Source organism: Leucopleurus acutus, assembly GCF_964270905.1.
Source record: "Leucopleurus acutus genome assembly, chromosome: 15".
In the NCBI taxonomy this organism is placed as follows: Eukaryota; Metazoa; Chordata; class Mammalia; order Artiodactyla; family Delphinidae; genus Leucopleurus; species Leucopleurus acutus.
The window spans coordinates 20233763-20252102 of NC_139157.1; the positions used below are offsets into that span (position 1 = coordinate 20233763).

At 39.4% G+C, this 18340-nt stretch overlaps 1 protein-coding gene across 6 annotated transcripts in view; it reads right to left on the reverse strand.

The window, feature by feature from the left end:
* UTRN (utrophin) overlaps positions 1 to 18340 on the reverse strand; it is a gene marked incomplete at both ends in the record, with an annotated part of 495417 nt that overhangs the window by 67876 nt on the left and 409201 nt on the right. For all 6 annotated transcript variants that reach the window (XM_082855593.1, XM_082855592.1, XM_082855591.1 and 3 more), the window contains 2 exons: positions 4824 to 4898; positions 6560 to 6621. In XM_082855593.1, the coding sequence (XP_082711719.1) occupies positions 4824 to 4898; positions 6560 to 6621 (137 nt within the window). The remainder of the gene's footprint in view (positions 1 to 4823; positions 4899 to 6559; positions 6622 to 18340) is intronic.

The following is an 18340-nucleotide window of genomic DNA, read 5'->3' on the forward strand; positions in this document are numbered from 1 at the left end:
AGACAAATGACAGCTCAGTCATGCAGCAAATGAAACAAATAGCAGAATCACTTTCTACCAACTTTCAGGCTTTTCTTTAAGCCCACAATGAGGCAAAGGGGGTTGAATGGAATTGGATCTTCATTCTCCTGTTCTGCAAAAACACACACTGTTTAGCATCCGACCTTGGGCTTCTATGACTCTCCTCCTCTCTGTTTGACTGTCCCTTCTTAGCACCTTTCCTATCTCCTCTTCCCCGGACAGCTCAGAAATGTCAGTGGCACTCAAGGTCTCATGTCTGCCCTTTCCCTCTATAAACCTGATGCTCTCATTCACTTTCATTACTACAGTTATTACTTCTCTCTGGATGACTCCAGGTTCTGTTTTCTCATCCTGATCTCCTGCTTGAATACCTGATCCACATTCCCGCTGCTTTGTTCCCAACCAGAGCTATAGTATTGTCTTCCAGGAATCTCCACCTTAATATGTCCAAATAAAGGTCTTGCCTTTTTGTTATGCAGAAATCCAGTAATGCTGTTACTACACAGACCATGAGTCTGCAAATCCCAAGATATCCTACCACTCTCCTTCTTGCACACACTGCAATCTATCAAGTACCAAATCCTCCCAATTATTAGCTCTCCTTCCTCCTTACAAATCCATGCCCTCATCTCCCCTCCTATGCTCAGCCTCCATCACCTTTCACTTGAACTCTACTTGTCCTCTCTTCCCTTGGTCCTTTGATCTTAGATATTGTCTAACGCATTACATCCACGACTGGCCCTATGTCCTAACTTACACAAAACAGAAAACTGTTCTATAGCACCCCAATCTGTAAAGAAAATAGCCAAACATTAAACACAACATTGTGAGAGCTTGAGGAACAAAAAACTAAGGGAATCAGAGAAGATTTCGTTAAAAATGACCTTGAAACTGGACCTAAACTGATTTTAAGGACATTTCAGAATACTGGACAAACTAGCTCATAAGCTACTCCATTTAGACTCCATTATTACATGATGTTCCCTGAACTCCATCCAAGCCTTTGAGTCTTATGAATATAACTCCCTTCCTTCTTACCCTTGATTACAGCCATGTGCCTAAATCCTGTGCCTAAATCCTACGTGGCTTTTAGATCCTGGCTGATATACTTCCTACTCAAGGAAGTTTTGCCTTACTCTTCACAATGAAGGGAATCTCTGTCAGTATTTCCCTTTGGCTTCTCTGTTGCTGCCTAGCACATAAAGTTTTTAAATCAAAACACAAAAGAATATGTGTAAGTGTGGTCTAAACAAAAATAATAGAACAGGCTCCCATTAATTCATTACACAGCTACAGAAATAGGCTATCACTGTATGTTGGAAGCTCGTTGGAAAAATCTCCTTAATTACATCCCCTCACAATCACAGGGAGAACCTCTAATCATTGTATTTCACTTTAAATTTCTGAAAGTATATATGTGTCCCTAAATAACAGAGCACTTAGTTCTGCCTGGTTTTGAACTATATAAATAAATGGAATCAAACTGTACAAATTTCTTCTGCTACTTGATTTTTTTCACGCAACTTTAAAATTCTAAGATTCAACCATGTTGATGCTGATTACTAGTTTATTTTTGCTGCTGTATATCATATTTATGAATATGCCAAAATGAAACAAATGTTACTATTAATAAGTGCTGCTATAAATCCTATACATATTTCCTGGAGTACTCCGATAATTTTCAAACTCAAAGCATTCACCCATGGGGACTTCCCTGGTGGCGCAGTGGTTAAGAATCCGCCTGCCAATGCAAGGGACATGGGTTTGATCCCTGGTCCGGAAGGATCCCACATGCTGCAGGGCAACTAAGCCCGTGAGCCACAACTATTGAGCCTGTGCTCTAAAGGCCGCGAGCCACAACTACTGAGCCTGTGTGCCACAACTACTGAAGCCCGTGAGCCTAGAGCCCATGCTCCACAACAAAGAGAAGCCACCGTAATGAGAAGCCCGTGCACTGCAACAAAGAGTAGCCCCCGCTTGCTGCAACTAGAAAGAGCCCGCATGTAGCAACGAGACCCAACGCAGCCAAAAAATAAATAAATGAATCAATAAATTTATTAAAAAAAAATCATTCACTTGTATCCTAGGAGACTGCTCTGTGCCAGAGATTGTATGAGGCCTGAAGTGGAGAAGAAAGCAGACTCACTCCTCACATAAAAGATTAGTTCATTTGGAGAGACAGATGGTAAGTAAGTAAATACATAGAATATCAAATATTATGACAAGTGCCACATAAGAAAAGAACGGAACCTATGACATGGAAAATCAGGAGTGACCTAGTTTGGAGTAGAGTAGCCAAGAAAGACTCATTAGAGACGGGTGAGTTAAACTAGGACCTAAAAAGGAAAAGAACGCACCAGCCACAAAGAGCTAAGACAGGAGCTCTTCAGGCAAGAGGAACAAAATACAGAGGTCACCATTTCAATGTCCACTAGAACTGTGAGAGCTCGCCGTGGGCCGTGGTGAATGAGGCGAATGGAGAGACCGGCCAAGGCAAAGGCCGTTCTGTGCTGAGGGCAGCAGGATCTGTTGTAAGCAGGGGGGTTGTGTCCACGTGTAACGTGCTATCTCCAAATTTACCTTCCTTGAGTGTGGGAACCAAGTCTTTTTATGTTGTTTTATCTCTTGCACAGTCTTGGAGGCCGATAAATGAATGAACAATGACAGTAACAACAGTGTGCCCTCTTTGTTAGGACACTGTGCTGGGTGGAGAGTCACGTGAAATGAGAGGCAACCGTTGACCTAAAGCAGGTGTCGACACAGATGGGGCAATTTTCCTCACATTATCTGTCACACAAAGCCACGCAAGAGGTGCTGATGGGAGAAAAAGTCATTACAGGCCATCATAAAGTTCTGAAAAAACTGGAGGCAGGTGGGATTAGCTTGTAAATGTTTCCAAAAGAAGTAAATTTTTAACAGAATTTGGAAGGACTAAAGGGTTACAGACGATTGCAGAGGAAGAAGGGTCAGGGCATTTCGAGTAAACAGAAAGGATGGGAGAGGAAGAAGCAGATTAATCATAAACAGGTAGCTGGGTCAGTGGTGCCAAGGCCCCACTAGGAGAGCACTGGGGTCAGGAGGCAGCGGGGAAAGTGGCAGCCAGGTGGCCCTAAGGACATCACCTCGAACGTTTACAATCGAACACAACCCAGCATGTTTCTAAGTGTGCATTACTAAATGTCGTTTAGTTTAGAGGTGGGAGGCATCTCTCTTCTGCTCCTCTCTGGTTTGGAGGGATGAGCTGAAGGATGGAGTTTTTTCTTTAGGACTCAGAAGAACCCACAAAAGAAAACAGCAAATGCGTTAATATGTTTATCTGCCCAGAAGTATTACTGAAAACTGGGCCCATGTTCACAGTGACACAAAGCAGTCTCCCATCAATGGAGATATTGCGGCTGAGTCATTTGTCCTCATTTTTAGCTCATCAGGCCTGAGAAGCCCTTCCAGGTCTGTCAGCTAGATTCTGGACATGCAGCTGAGCCTCTTTCAAAACTGCTGTCACCCTGGCCCGACTGAGCTCACTGCAATCCCTTCTGAGTGCTCCTAATTCACTTCCTATTCCCTTACGGCTCAACGTACAGACCACGAGCCAGAGTGTGCTGGCTTTGTATTTTGAGACTGGTCATTCCGCCATACTTGCTGTGACCACTACAACCTGCCAATGATTTCTGGGGCTCCAAGGATTACGGGCTTCCACGCCATCTCAGCCTCTCGTCCATCGCCTCATCTGGAGGTGTTTTTCAGCCCTTCAGACAGCTCTTCCACACGTAGCTTGTTTCTCTTATTCTAAAGCTTTGCGTTACTATATTTTCTCGGAATGATTCTACGCTTCTCTTTCCTCAGCTCTCCTCATGTAACCAGCTTAAAATGTATTTCTAATTTCTACTGACTTACAGAGCAGGTTTTTAACCTTAATATATCATTTTTCTAAGGGTATTCTGCAAAGCTTCACTGAAGAGCCTAGACGTACAACAACTGTTAACAAGAGGCAGCAAACAGAATTCCTAACCTGGAATTATTCAAATGATGCTGTTGTAAACGTATAGGCAAATGTTACTTTCCATATTAACTACCTGACAAAGCCTAAATGTTCTTTGAGTAGACTCAATCATTAAAACTGCAAGCACAAATAGAATCCAGACAGCTGAAATCTATACTCTATTACAAGCATTCATATATATACTTAAATTTAGGTTATGGGGAAAGGAATAATCCTTTAGTAAAACTATCACAGACTATCACTCTGAACATACTCTCTACAGGTTAAAGTTCATGTTGATAACATTAAATGTCTCAAGACATGTTTAAATGAACACAGAGCCCTTTATCTAATATTCTAGGTACCAGTTCAAATTTGGGTCAGGAATGCCATTTTTCAGTGTTCCTTTATTATATGATTGCACTGAATCAAACTGTTTGGAATCCTACACTTGCAAATGAATCCAAAGTACGAAAAAGGCAATGATCTACTACTTTGATTCCTTGATTTAATCCTTTTAAATTGGGCGGCAGCATAATTTTTGAAAAAGCTTTTCATGTGACTCCTGTATTTTGGTTAATTTCGTTCTCCAACTGAGAATGGCATCTGCTCATTGGTTTTACTACTGCACGCATGCTGATGGTGCGAATAATGAAGCATGCACAGAAACACCGCCAACTCCTTGAGCGAGGTACACTGAAAAGCAGATTAACTCCACACACACATCACCCTCTTCATTTATCTTGGTCTTAAAACAAAACAAAACAAAACAAGAAAGGCAATCCAAATAACAGAGTGATTAACTTTGGCAGGATAAACTCACAACATAGTGCTTTTTGTAGTCTTCGGATTTTGATGGCTGTGCGGTAGGCAGAGAAACGTACATTATTCAGGTCAGCTGAAATGGGAAACAGAACACATTCAAAACATGCTTATGATTTAACTTACATTGAATGGCAAGAATATATTTGTTTACTTCAGTGATGGAAAAGTATTATGTCTGTTCACATGAAAAGGTCTATTCCTAAAATCTACAACATTTAAGAAAATAATGAAATGTTCATTAGCACCACGGTGAGATACTTTCCAAAGCAGTGCTACACAGATTTCAAGAAAGCATTTTCAAAAAGGAAATGGAGGGAAATGAGGAAAAGGAAACACAGCCTGTTGACTTTCCATGGCCTAATAAATACATCCCACCGTAGGGCCCTGCCTTCTCTACTGCTAAGAGGGATCCTCCTCCAGGGCATCTTCCCCAAGGACAATCAGTTTTCTGTCAACTAGGCTGTCCATCTCACCACTCACAAAGCTAGTCTTATTTCTATGCTCCTTCTGTCCTGATCGATTTGCTTCCTCTGCCCTTTTATCAATCTGGTTAAAATTATACTATAATCAATACTCAAATCTTTAGAAACAATAGATTAACTCCAGTTGATAATGTTGTATTGTATATATAAAAGTTGCTAAAAGAGTAGATCTTAAAAGTTCTCATCACAAGAAAAAAAACTATGTAACTATGTTTGATGATGGATGTTAATTAGACTTAACTGTGGTGATCATTTCACATATATACAAATATCGAATAATTACGTTGTACACCTGGAACTAATATATTGTTATATGTCAATTTTATCCTAATTTTAAAAAAATCTTAAAGATTTAGCATCAAGTTGAGAAAGAGAAGACACTGGAATTTCTTTCTCTGTCCCCTTAAAGACAGAGTATCCGTATGAGAGCCTAGAAGAGTTAGAAGAAAACTCAGAAATCATCAACATTGGCCTCTTCGTTTTACCAACTAAACAATCCAGTGGCTTTTCTCTTGCTTGATCAACCTTTGCAGCTGTCCTCACCTACCCAAACAGAAGCTCACACAGAAGCCTGATATTTAAAGAGATAAAAAGGAGTGCCCCCTCCTTGCTGAAATGGGAGTGGGCATGAGAGCTTTGGGGTGCCACTCTCCCTCTCCAGCAGCACCTTAGCTCCCCCCAAAAGAAAACTCTTTCAAAGCCACTGGAATGACCTAAGGGAAGCAGCTAAATAATCAGTTCAAAGTCACATGCTACTAGAAATCTACAAGGTCATAATTCTCATCTCACGTGTTTTCATGCATTTTTATATTAAAACGAATTTAGCTTTTAATGACAACTTAGACAAAATGAAACTAGGCAAGCTAATTTAATAGTATTTACTAAATAAAAAGTGAGTGAAAAGCAAATTTAAAGCACTGGATTAGAGGCTGCTGCACTCTAATTGTTTTTGTTTTCACTCAAAGCTGAAGTTTAAGATGACTCGATATGAGAGAGGTAAAACAATTACACTCCTTTTAAAATCAACCTTCTTTGGCTCACACCATTTCAAACCCTGCATTCTCTTAAGAAGAAAGGTAAAATCTGGTTATTGCATTGCCCTTAGAAATTCAACGGCTTTCACATGCCCATGACATGATCCTTTAAACATAACATGCCATGTAAGGAAAGATGGTGACTAGTGTCCATTTAAGAATATACAACTCTCAGTTGTTTAGGTTAATTCATTACTATTAACTAAAATAACACTCACCAAGAGATTGGAAGAGTTCAGTCATTTTAGGATGATCCCAAGAGGTTGTCTGTGTTTGATGACTGGAGAAAAATAGTAATATATTTAAATAAAAGAATGTATAAAATAATAACTGTCACACAGAAAATATGCAAATAGGATTTTTATTCAAATTTTTAAGAATACATGCAAAATTATCCCCCGATGGATCACTCAGAAACCTGATGCCCAGTTATTACTTAATACATGAAACAACAGATTTTTCTTTGAGCAATTATATCATGAAACTATGCATGAAATAATTTGCTTTATCTATTTCAAAAAGCATTACAACTAAACATTAAAACCTAGATATAAAATGTGACTGTCATGGACCCTGGCGCCTCAGCCTTGATGTAGCCAGATCAGCGTAGGCTCCAGAATAATTCTACTCATGTTCGGTAGATACAGATTCTCATTCAGAATAAATCCTCTGAGAGCAGGAGTGCTCTGAAGACTTGCTAAACTTTAGAAGTCCTAATCAGATTTCTAAAGAACAGAGAAATAGTTTAACCGTGAGTAACGTCTCCACCTCACAATCTACTGAGTCTTCCCCCTCTTTAACCTTGAGTCCTTCTTTCTTCAGTGTAAATGTGCCCTTTTTCCCTGTGGTGACTCACTCAGAAACCTAGAGTTGGTACAAAGCTTATCTTAAGTGAGTCAACAAATGCAGAAAGAAGCCTTGTCAGAGCTTCCTTTATCTGACTTAAAAGTAGCATCTTCTTGGAAATGAGGCTACCGTAAAAATCCCCTCAGGAGAGTTTCAGGGCTATGAAGAAGACAAAAAACCACTAGCACCTGCACAAACACACATGATCACAAACTTTCTTATCTCATGTTTGTTCTCCTAAAGAAACACATATCTTTCCTAAAGAAACCTACTGGTTCTTCTCATAGGAGCCTTTTCTCCCCAATTCCTTTCCCCTACTATATTGAATATATAAGCCCCAAATTCCAACCTCCTTTTTGAGTTACTCTTCGCTGTATGCAGATTGCACCCATAAATAAACTCTTTTCTCTTGCTAATTTGCCTTTTGTCAGTTTAATTCAGAGGTCACCAGAAATTGAACCTAAGAGGGTAGAGAAGAAAAATTGTTTCTCCTCCCTGATATGCTCTTCGTGAGTATCTGGATTCTCCACTCCCCTTACATATGTATTTCTCTTTTGTCATTTTAACTTCACACTCCTCTCTCAGCTCTCAGACTCCCCTGGTTAACCAGTATTCTTTATAGGTATTGGAACAGTTTTCTTCATGATCCTTACTCTTCACTTTAGAAGCAAGATTTTATACTTTCTCTTTTTCTGTAAATTCCAAAACTAATTAGAAGTTTTGGGGAATAAGGTAAGGGTAATAATACAGATGAATGTAGTGCTTACATTAGGTTCCTTCTTTGTGTGTGTGTGTGTGTGTGTGTGTGTGTGTGTGTGTGTGTGAGAACAGCTCTTCAGTGGGTCAGTGGCCTTATTTAAAAATAGTTTACTGTCCATTATCTAGGTCAGAATAGAGTAATAACATTTACTAGTACTCCAAAGACTTCTTGGATGACACTCAGTTTTTATAAAACTGTTTAGTAAGCTAAGTGAAATTGCACAGTACACAAGAGAAAGTGATATTAAAATATTCATACAATCAAATTTCAGGGAAATTAATGTTTAAAACCTATGCAATATATCAAGAAGTGGGGCATGTAACTGCGAAAAGAACATAATCGATGTTATTGTACACAGGTAACAGAACCTCCAAACAACTCATAATTTGCCTTGAAAAATACTTCAAGTTTAGATTTGAAATTAGGTATGTAAAATGTCCTGGAAATTCCAAAATCTCAAACAAAATAACATATGGTCAATGTGAAGGTCTGTCTCTGCAAGAGTTGGAAAGTTGTCTGATTCCTCTACCGGGTTCCTGACACCAATGCGAAGGCAAATATTTCCAAATATTTTGCTACCAAACACCAACCAAGTCATCATTCTACCCTTTGACTAAATATCTAAATTGCTCCAAAGACCACAGAGAAAGCACCAAAGCTGTGTGCCCTGATATTTTGACTGTTCATAGTGTGGCCCAAAGCTTGACAGAAATGCAGAATCTCAGACCCCTAACTGTATGGAACCAGAATCTTCATCTCATCAAAATCTCAAGTGATTCATATGCACATTCAAGTTTGAGAAGTACTGACGTAAAGGGCTCCTAATACATGAACGAAAGTACAAAATAAAAATAGAAAAGACATCTCCAAATTTTGCTAATAAAACAACCTCCTCCCTACTATTAATAAGAATTAAAGAAGAAAAAAAAGAATTAAAGAAGGGTTTGCTGAAAATACAGTATAATCGAAAGAAATTCATCACAGGCTCCCAGTTTTAAGAGAGCCTACCAGTATTCACTTGATCTCTTGTCTCTTCTCTGGAGTAATTTCAATCCCCATAGCAACACTACTGCTCAGAGATAGACATCCCATCGTGAAGGACCAAACCAGGCTCGAGGACCAAACCAAGGCTCAAGAACCAAACTAAAACTAGGAGTAACGCAGAGCCAACTTTATACTGAAACAACAAATATAAGTACACTTTCTCTAGAATCGCAAGTGTTGTGCTTTGGCAAACAACCTCTATGGTACCACAAGGGACAAACACCACGAAGCAGTCAGACAGAGGACTGAGAATTCACTGAGAACACCCTCTTGCTAATGGCTCTTTTTACTGAAACCACCACTAGGAGCTGAGGGAACACACACATTTGGCAAACAGATGGAAGGAGGGAAACGGCACCTCCCTTTGTGAATTCAATACCAGTTGATTCATTAGGCAGAACTGCCAACGCTGAAAATAAACACAGCCTCTCGTTAGGAAAGTACAACTACAGCTTACCAAACAGCAGTTAAAAGAAAAAAAAAGTAGTAGATGCAGTTGGCAGTTGGATTTTCTTTCTTTCATTCTTTCTCTTTTGTAAGTTGTGGGGAGGGTTTTAAAGCAAAATCCACACTCAAGCCAAAGGCTCAAAGTATTTGAACAGCTGCAGATCGGTCAGCTCATCCTGCCAAAATGCTTCCACTCCTCCCAGAGGAGGCAACCAAAACAGAATAAAAGAAGCATTTTCCCCCCAAAATAACAACAGCTTAGGTTCTGGCCAATCTCAAATATACTCAAAGAGGAGTAGAACTTAATACTGTACAGCTTGATAAGCTATAAAGTAAAGTTGCAATTTTGTTCCTAAAGATCCTCTTGGTCAGAGGGAACAGACACAGGAATCTGTCCAAGAATAAAACGAAAAATTAAACATCTAACCAAGCATCAATTAGGAGTTAAGTCCAAATCATATGAGGCAAACAACAGAGAGAATATGTAACATATAACTAACTAGGGTGCCCAGCCAGACCAGTTTTGCTTGCGTGGGGAAAAATGGTGACGCCTTTGATGTGGGCCAGAAATTAGTGAGTGATACACCTGTGTAGCTGAGATTATCTTTGGGCTATTTTAAACTCTGCAAAATGAAGAAAACTGATAGTAATGCAAATGGTATTTTGTCCACAAAAAATGCAAATTATGTCCACTCAAATGCAATTGATTACTGTCCTGATGGATACTGACCAATTTGTCAGCTTTGCATCCATCCTTAATTCATTTTAGCATCCCTAACTTGACTATGAAGACTAGTACTTAGTATTCTCCTTGGAACCTGTTACAACTTCTTACCCATACCCTGATTAATTAGTGAGTTGAATGAAATCTTTGACACATGCTCTTTTTATATTTGTACAAATCCAGATTTTACCTACTTTAAATTTTATTAAAATTAAAAAAATATTTATTTTTAATTGAGATACAATTGGCATATAACATTGTGTAAGTTTAAGGCGTACAACATGTTGGTTTGATATATTTGTATATTGCAATACGATCACTACTGTAGCATTAGCTAACACCTCTATCACATCACATAATCATCATTTCCTTTTTTATGGTAAGAACATTTAAGGTCTAGTCTCTTAGCAACTTTGAAGTTTATCATACAGCACTGGTGTCTATAAATCACTGTGCTGTGCATTAGATCTCCATTACCTAATTTTTAAAATTATCCTTCAACACCTAGGACAGTTCTGGTTTATACCTGCTGTCACATATGATTATTAAAGTGCCCCTGTACTCTTAAGTGTCCCAGTTGGGATAACACATGTCCCTAGAGTGTATGGACTTCGAGGAAATATTAAACCAGTAAGGTTAATAAGTAGCCTATGCTTCTACCTATTATTATTCATAATGTATTCTCACAAGCCACAGAAAGTTAAACACAAATAAGATTGTACACCAATGAATAGAACACAAAGAATGTTGTGTCACAACACTGCCCAGTCTATAAGACAATGAGCCAACAGCAATTTACATGTAATGTTGATAAGATACTAATGTCTGGGCAAAGACTGCTCTGGGGAAGGTACTTTTTAAACGCATTTGTTCTCATTAGAGTGGTCTCATTTTTTCCATTAAAAGATTTTGAGATGGGATCCTGGTTATCCAAAAACGGACACTTTGCCAAACACACTTACTTGTTACTTATCGATCCAATTTTATGTTTGAAACTGGATTTTGTGGGTTTTTCCACTTATCATTCCATTCCAATTTTAAAGGTGTATAAGAGAAAAAAATTGTAGGTGAGTGAGTCAATTAAAAATACAGGTGTGAGAAAAAGAATAGGTATAATGCTCTGGATGAGAAAATTACAGAAAGAGAAATATTTCTTCTTTGCTGTACATAGTGAAAGAGAACACACTAGGTGAGGATGTATAACATTAATTACAGTAATAGTCTCTTATTTGAGTGCTCAATTTGCACCAGGTACTCTTCTAAACTCTTTCCATGTGTAACCTCAAATCCAAACAATAATTCTGAGTTTGGTGCCAATATTATCCCCACTTTACAAATGAAGGAAACTAGGACAAACTTAGATAACCTGCTCAAGGTCACAGTTAGTAAACAGTGGAAATGGAATCTGAACACAGATGGTCTGATTTAAAGCCTGAGTTCTTAATATGGAAGTGTACTTGCACGATTGGGGTTTTAAAATATTTCTCATCAATCTGTCTAAATTTGAGTCTGAGGTCCATCATTATAATCATTACAAACAACCTCATCTTTCTTGCTTCTCTCACTCATGGCAAAACCCAAGCATGGATCAGCTCAATTACTTGCCTTCTCTGGACGGGAGCAGCTGTGCATGAATACAGCTGGAGAAAATCACTCAACAGACAGACTGATTCTACTTTAAGTATTTGACTTCAAACCTCAAATGTCCAAGTGCTGGCAAATGAACTACATTCCCTAATAAATGTGCCTCTAGAGACCAAAACAACAATCTACTACAGCCATTTCTTTCCCCAAACCTAAGTACGTTTCCCGGCCTAAGTATCATTTAACTGGATCTCACACTTCATTGTAAAAACTAAAAACCATCAGACTAGAATTCCTTCATCTTCCCACCACTAAATCAATAAACTTCCCTCCATCTGCCAGATTGTCTTTTTTCCCCCTTTTAAAAATGAGGAGTGATCCCCTCTCCTAGGAAAGGTTCTTCCCAAAGATTTCTAAACAACTCTTGTGCAGTTAATCCACTAGTCTCAATAAGACTAGTCTCAGAATGTAAATGTTGAAGGGTCTGCCATCCTTAATATCTCTCTCTCTCTCTCTCTCCCCCCACCCCCCGACAACAACATACCCCCTATCTTGCATCTATATTTCCTGCTAGCTAGCACCCCTTTTCTCTTCTTTGCAGACAAAATTCTCAAATGAAGAGTCCACATCCTCATGTCCCATTTAGGACTCAACCCACTTCTATTTGATTTCTAACCTCATTCCTCCACCCAAACTGGTCCTGTCAAAATTATCAGTAAACTCCATGTTGTCAAGTGGAATGCCTGCTTTTCTGTCTTCAGCTCGCTAGACCTCTCCTCACAAGTCAGGGGGAATAAGGAAGAGACAATAAACTTCACAAGTAAGTTACACAGTATAGTAGAAGCTGAGAGGTGCTGTGTAAAAAACAGAATCTCCGGAATGAAGTTGACACAGGCGAAATGTAGGCTCTTCGAACACCGTCTTTACATATACTTATACAAGTTATATATAGGAATCAAGCAGGGCTCCCAAGTAATCAAATTTGCATTCAGGTGACTAAAGCGTAAAGACAGAAAACACATTCTGGCAACCTGATGTGATGTCATTTATCTGAGTAATATCTTTTTAAAGACCTAAGAGGTAACATTTTGGAATTTTTAATCCCCTCAATCTTGGTTTCATCATGCATGAATATACAAAGAATATGGAATACTCCTATCAGTAGTATTGATTCTTTCTCTGTGTGTGTGCTTGTGTGTTTGTGTGTGCTTGTGTGTGTGACTAGGGTTGAGGGGCCTCCGGGGAGGGGACAGGGGTAGCACATGAGAATGCTGTGTGAGGGTAAACGTATATGTTCCTCAGGTTATATGTAACTTCTTGAACCCTCACAAACACTTCCTACCATTCTCTAGTCTTTTAAAGGCAGAAAATCCAAGGTTATACTTTTGGAAACATAAGAATAAATCTAAGGGAAAACTTAAAGTTTGACTGTCAACACTTCAAGAAAAAAAAAAACCTTCTGTTCAAGATCCAAATAAGATAGATGATCCCACTTGGCAACGGATATCATAAAAGCACAACATCTTCCTTAAGAAAATGCCATTGGTTTGTCATCAAAATGAAGACACAAATCAGGAAGACTAAATTGTAAACAATGGATAATTCCAAATCTGTTGGATTCAATTATAAAACTGCTGTTAAAAAGAAACAATAAGCCCAAAATGGAGTCACTTGTGCTACACCCCACCGAGACTTAATACCTAACCTCACTGCAGTTTCAGCCTCTCCCAGGAGTGGAATAAACCAATCAGTGAGGAATGTCCTGGTCAGCACTAGTGAGGGAATCTATACAATAAGACTATTGCATTCCCTTTCCCACAAAAGAAGATGTCCTGGCCTGAACCAGTCCTTTCTTTTATTTTGCTAATAACTTTCTTGTTATCAGCCTCAGCCCCCCAGTTTCTACAAGAGCCTTCCATTCTGTACAATTCCTGGAAGCTCCTTGCTCTTTACTAGATGAGCTTCTGTCCTATTCATAGATCGTTGAATAAAGCCAATGAGATCTTTAAATTTACTCAGTTGAATTTTGCTTTTTAACAATGTGCTTAAAAGTATTTCACATGTAGGATACAAAATAGAAATTGTATCTATTTCAAAGATACAATCATGTAAAGGGCTATAAAGAAACACAGGCTACAGCACACCCCAAAATACAAGTGTCAATACCCCAGGCATGAATGATAGAACAAGACAAGGTTTGAGTTTGTTTTTAAGTAGAGTAGTAGGATTAACGACCAAAATGGATACGCCTGGGTGTGAGAGGAGATTCAGGTGACACTTGTTTTGAAGGCACTGGAAGACTGTCTGGAAGAATAAACACTTAATAAATGCTGGGGAGCCTCTCATCTGGTAATATCTCTACATGGACCCAGAACTCAGAGGGAGTCCCAATCCCACCCAACTCTATCCTCTTGTCTCTTTAAACCCTCAAACTAGGGAGAATCAGACCATCAACCAACAGTCCTGCAGGTAGTCTGTTGTTGCACTGGGGAGCCCTGTACACTCCTGCTTGGGGGTGTTAACCGCAGAATTATGTTCCCACCAGAGTTCAGTTTATCATTGTATCCTTAGAGTTTGTTTTCAAAGCTGAATTTATATCATTTAGTTTTTTTAAATTTAACTGCTTTATCTCTTTCACATATATTTTTAAATGAGAAATTAATTCTAATTTTTTCTATACAGTTGTATTGAATCTTCTACTGTATCATTTCAGCTAATAATCAGTACAGAAAAAGATATTCTATTTATTTCACAATTTTCATATTATTACTTCTGTACTGTTGCTAACTGTAATGACTATTTAAAAATTTAATCAGTACAAATTCAAGTACAGATATCTTTTATTTTTCCTTCCCTTAATGACCCCTCAGTGATCTTCCCTGTACCGTATGGTAGACCTTTATTAATTGCATCCCTGACTCTAAAAATCACACTGTGTAGTAAGGCTGATGGTGCTGTTATAATTCAATGTAACTGAGTAATCTAGAAGATTCCAAGCCAAAACTCCACTTCATAGTTATAATAACTCCGGCACCAGCAACGTATGGATGAATGGCAGGAAAGATGGTATCTTCTTAAGTCCTGAACTAGTCAATGTGTTTCTAAGACAGTGTCAACTCCACCTAAATTACCTCAACAAACTAGGACACTGGTAGATAATCTAGTAGTTGCCCATTTGGGGCTGCTGTGCAGCAGGCGGTCTCCTGCTAAGTTTTCTAGTTAGCCAAGGTATGCTCCTCGTTTGTCTGAAGCTGCCTCCAGCTCCAGAAGGTTGAGCGATCCCAAGGTGCTTACATTCTTTCATAAAGCAATTTTATTCTTACCTCCTCATCAGCGGAGTTGGCCCAGTGAGGTTTTTTTTTTTGCGGTACGCGGGCCTTTCACTGTTGTGGCCTCTCCCGTTGCAGAGCACAGGCTCCGGACGCACAGGCTCAGCGGCCACAGCTCACGGGCCCAGCCGCTCCATGGTATGTGGGATCTTCCCGGACCGGGGCACGAACCCGTGTCCCCTGCATTGGCAGGTGGACTCTCAACCACTGCACCACCAGGTGAAGCCCAAGGCCCAGTGAGTTTTAAACATTTATTTTCAAGAAAAATAAAGTCACAGACCATTTCTTGGAAAAACAGACTCTCCAGTACATTCTCTTATATTTCTATTTCATTTATTTATTTATCACTAAACCAAAAACACAAGCCCCATTTCTGGAAAGAGACTCAAAGTGTGTCCCAAGACTTCTCCACTTAAAATTCTGGAACCGAAAAAGATGCCCTCTCCCATCATGATTAAGGAAGAGGAGAGGGATGAAGGCTGCTCTAGGAAGCCTTTCAGAGAGAACTAGCTTCCATTATTAGAAATATCTTTGTTATGGATTTATTTTGTTCTGGGATGAGTTTCCTTAACATTTAAAGATAAAATGTTTTATGTTAATTTCTCTTTTTCTGTTGTTATACCTATACATTTGTTAGCTTTGATTTTCCAGTGAGGCTGGATATTTGAATTTCCCATTGCTGCCACTCCTCTCTGCTCTTATTTAGGGAAGAAATATTTCACCTACATCATCTAAGCAGGGTTCGCAATTCCTCTAAAGAAATAAGCATTAATTCTCTCCTTTAGACTGTGCATACATGAGACAAGTATATGCAGTTTATGCAAATAAATTGCATGACTGCTATAAAGAACAACTACTTGCTCTCCACGATTTCATTTGTAACTATAAACTACATTTTTTTTTCTAGCAACTGATGGATTAGGGCAATAGAGGGTACCCTTGGGAGGCAAGACAGGGGTCTAAAACAGTACTGCAGGATTATCCATAATGAACACAAGGACAGAAAAGAAAATATAAAAGAGATGTAATAAATTGAGGGAAATCTTGATTTAGACCTATTCATAAGGGGGAGTTAGAACAAGGTAGAGACTGCAAGGTAGCGGTATTTGTAGATACAGATTAGTTTATTCTGGTTAATACATTGTAATATTGAGGAATGTCAGTTGTAGAGAATGTGAGAGGTATTATCTATATAAACAGAGATGACGAAAGTGTTCATGTTAAAGCTGGGTGTGTGTGACTGCATTATAAAGAATTAAGCTTTGTACTTCAGATTCTAGTGGGAAAAACAAAGCTATAGAACTGGTGAGCTGTGAGCGAGACCAGAATCATCATTTGTACCAAGACAAAGTCACGCACTTGGGGTTTAGAGGAGACGCTGTAGAGGGAGAGAGGAAAACCATATTTCCTCATTATCCTTTACTAAATTCTATGAAGCAGGATGGCTTACTAACAGGCTGAATAAGGTAGAGAGTCACCTATGCTAAAAGCCCCTATAAGGGGACCTATAAGAAGGCTTTGTTGGCCAGGCTTCTCTCAGATGGAAATCTCCCCAGTGCCAGAAAACTCCAGACCTTGTGAATGAGCAAAGGTAGAGGAGGACCAGACAGTTTGCTCTCCCACCCCAGAACGCCTGTCATGATCCCACTGGCAGGACTGTGGAGAATGACATTTGCTATCGATAGAAAAGCACCTTTGTCCATCATCAGACCACAGTGTGAACCTTCCTTAATCATATATTTGGCCTACAGGAATTAGCTTATCGTGAATCCTACAGAAAAGGCAGTGTGCAGCGTTGGAGAAAGCATGGTCTTGCTCTTAGACAGCTCTGCACTTAAGTGTTGGCACATAGCAGATGCACAGTAAATGGTAACCAGTCTAGAGTGTGAAAGAAAGGATGTCTGCTCATACTTTCTCCACCTGACTGCACTTCCCTAAATATAATCCTTTACCCCACCCAAATTTTCCATGGGACTAAAAATTTCTGTCCTCTCCCTCCTCTAACACAGAGAACAGGAGGCAGCAGGTGCATAGTGGTCAAGGGCTCAGGCACTGGAGTCGGTCCCTGGGTTTGAATGCCAGCTCTTAGATTTCCTGGCTGTGTAATCTCAAGCAAGCTGTGTGTGTTCTTATTACCTAAGCCTTGCCTATAAATGGGGGTAATGATAGTACCTATACTTCACTGGGCTACTGTGAGAATTAAAAGAGATAACCCCTGCACAGGATTAGCACAGTGGCTGGCAAATGAATATTCAAAACATATAATTTATGACAATGACCATTATTATCACCCACTATGACTATTTATTAGTATTTTTTATTATTATTATTTTTGGATCAAAAAGAGAAGCAATGAGTTTTATATGACTAATATGACATGTTAAGAAAATTCAGCCTGACTTCCCTGGTGGCACAGTGGTTAAGAATCCACCTGCCAATGCAGGGGACACGGATTCAAGCCCTGGTCCGGGAAGATCCCACATGCCGCGGAGCAACTAAGCCTGTGAGCCACAACTACTGAGCCTGTGCTCTAGAGCCCACGTGCCACAACCACTGAGCCTGCGCTCTAGAGCCCGTGTGCCACAACTACTGCAGCCCACGCGCCTAGAGCCTGTGCTCCGCAACAAGAGAAGCCACCGCAATGAGAAACCCACGCACCACAACAAAGAGTAGCCCCCGCTCGCCGCAACTAGAAAGCCCGCGCGCAGCAATGAAGACCCACACAGCCAAAAAATAAATGAAATTTTAAAAAAAGAAAAGAAAAGAAAAGAAAATTCAACCCAAGGCTTTTACTCATCATACCCTTTACACCTGAAACTCGCTGGATGTTAAGTTTTAGTTGAGGAAACGAACAACCTGTAGAAAGCACAACGCATGACCCAAAATGTACAGAGAAAGAGATCGTGCTTTTACTGTAGATCTTTGTACATTGTGAGGGCAGCAAGAGCCATTTCAAATTTTCTTAAATTGATGGAACAATGAGCTGTCATTAGACTATACTAGAAAAGAAAAATAATTAGATCAGCTTTGGAAAGTCTACCTTAGACGCAGCAAATATCATTTAAAGATATGAGTTTCAACTTAAGATATTAACATAGAGGGATTTACACTACATAGACCCTTAACGGTTCAGATCTATATTGTATCATTTTCTAGAAACAAATGAGTCATGGAGCCACGGCTGTACACCTCAAAATATTAATAATGAATTACCTAGAGAGAAAGAAGTACATTGGGGAGCCATCCAAGTATGTTTTAACTATCC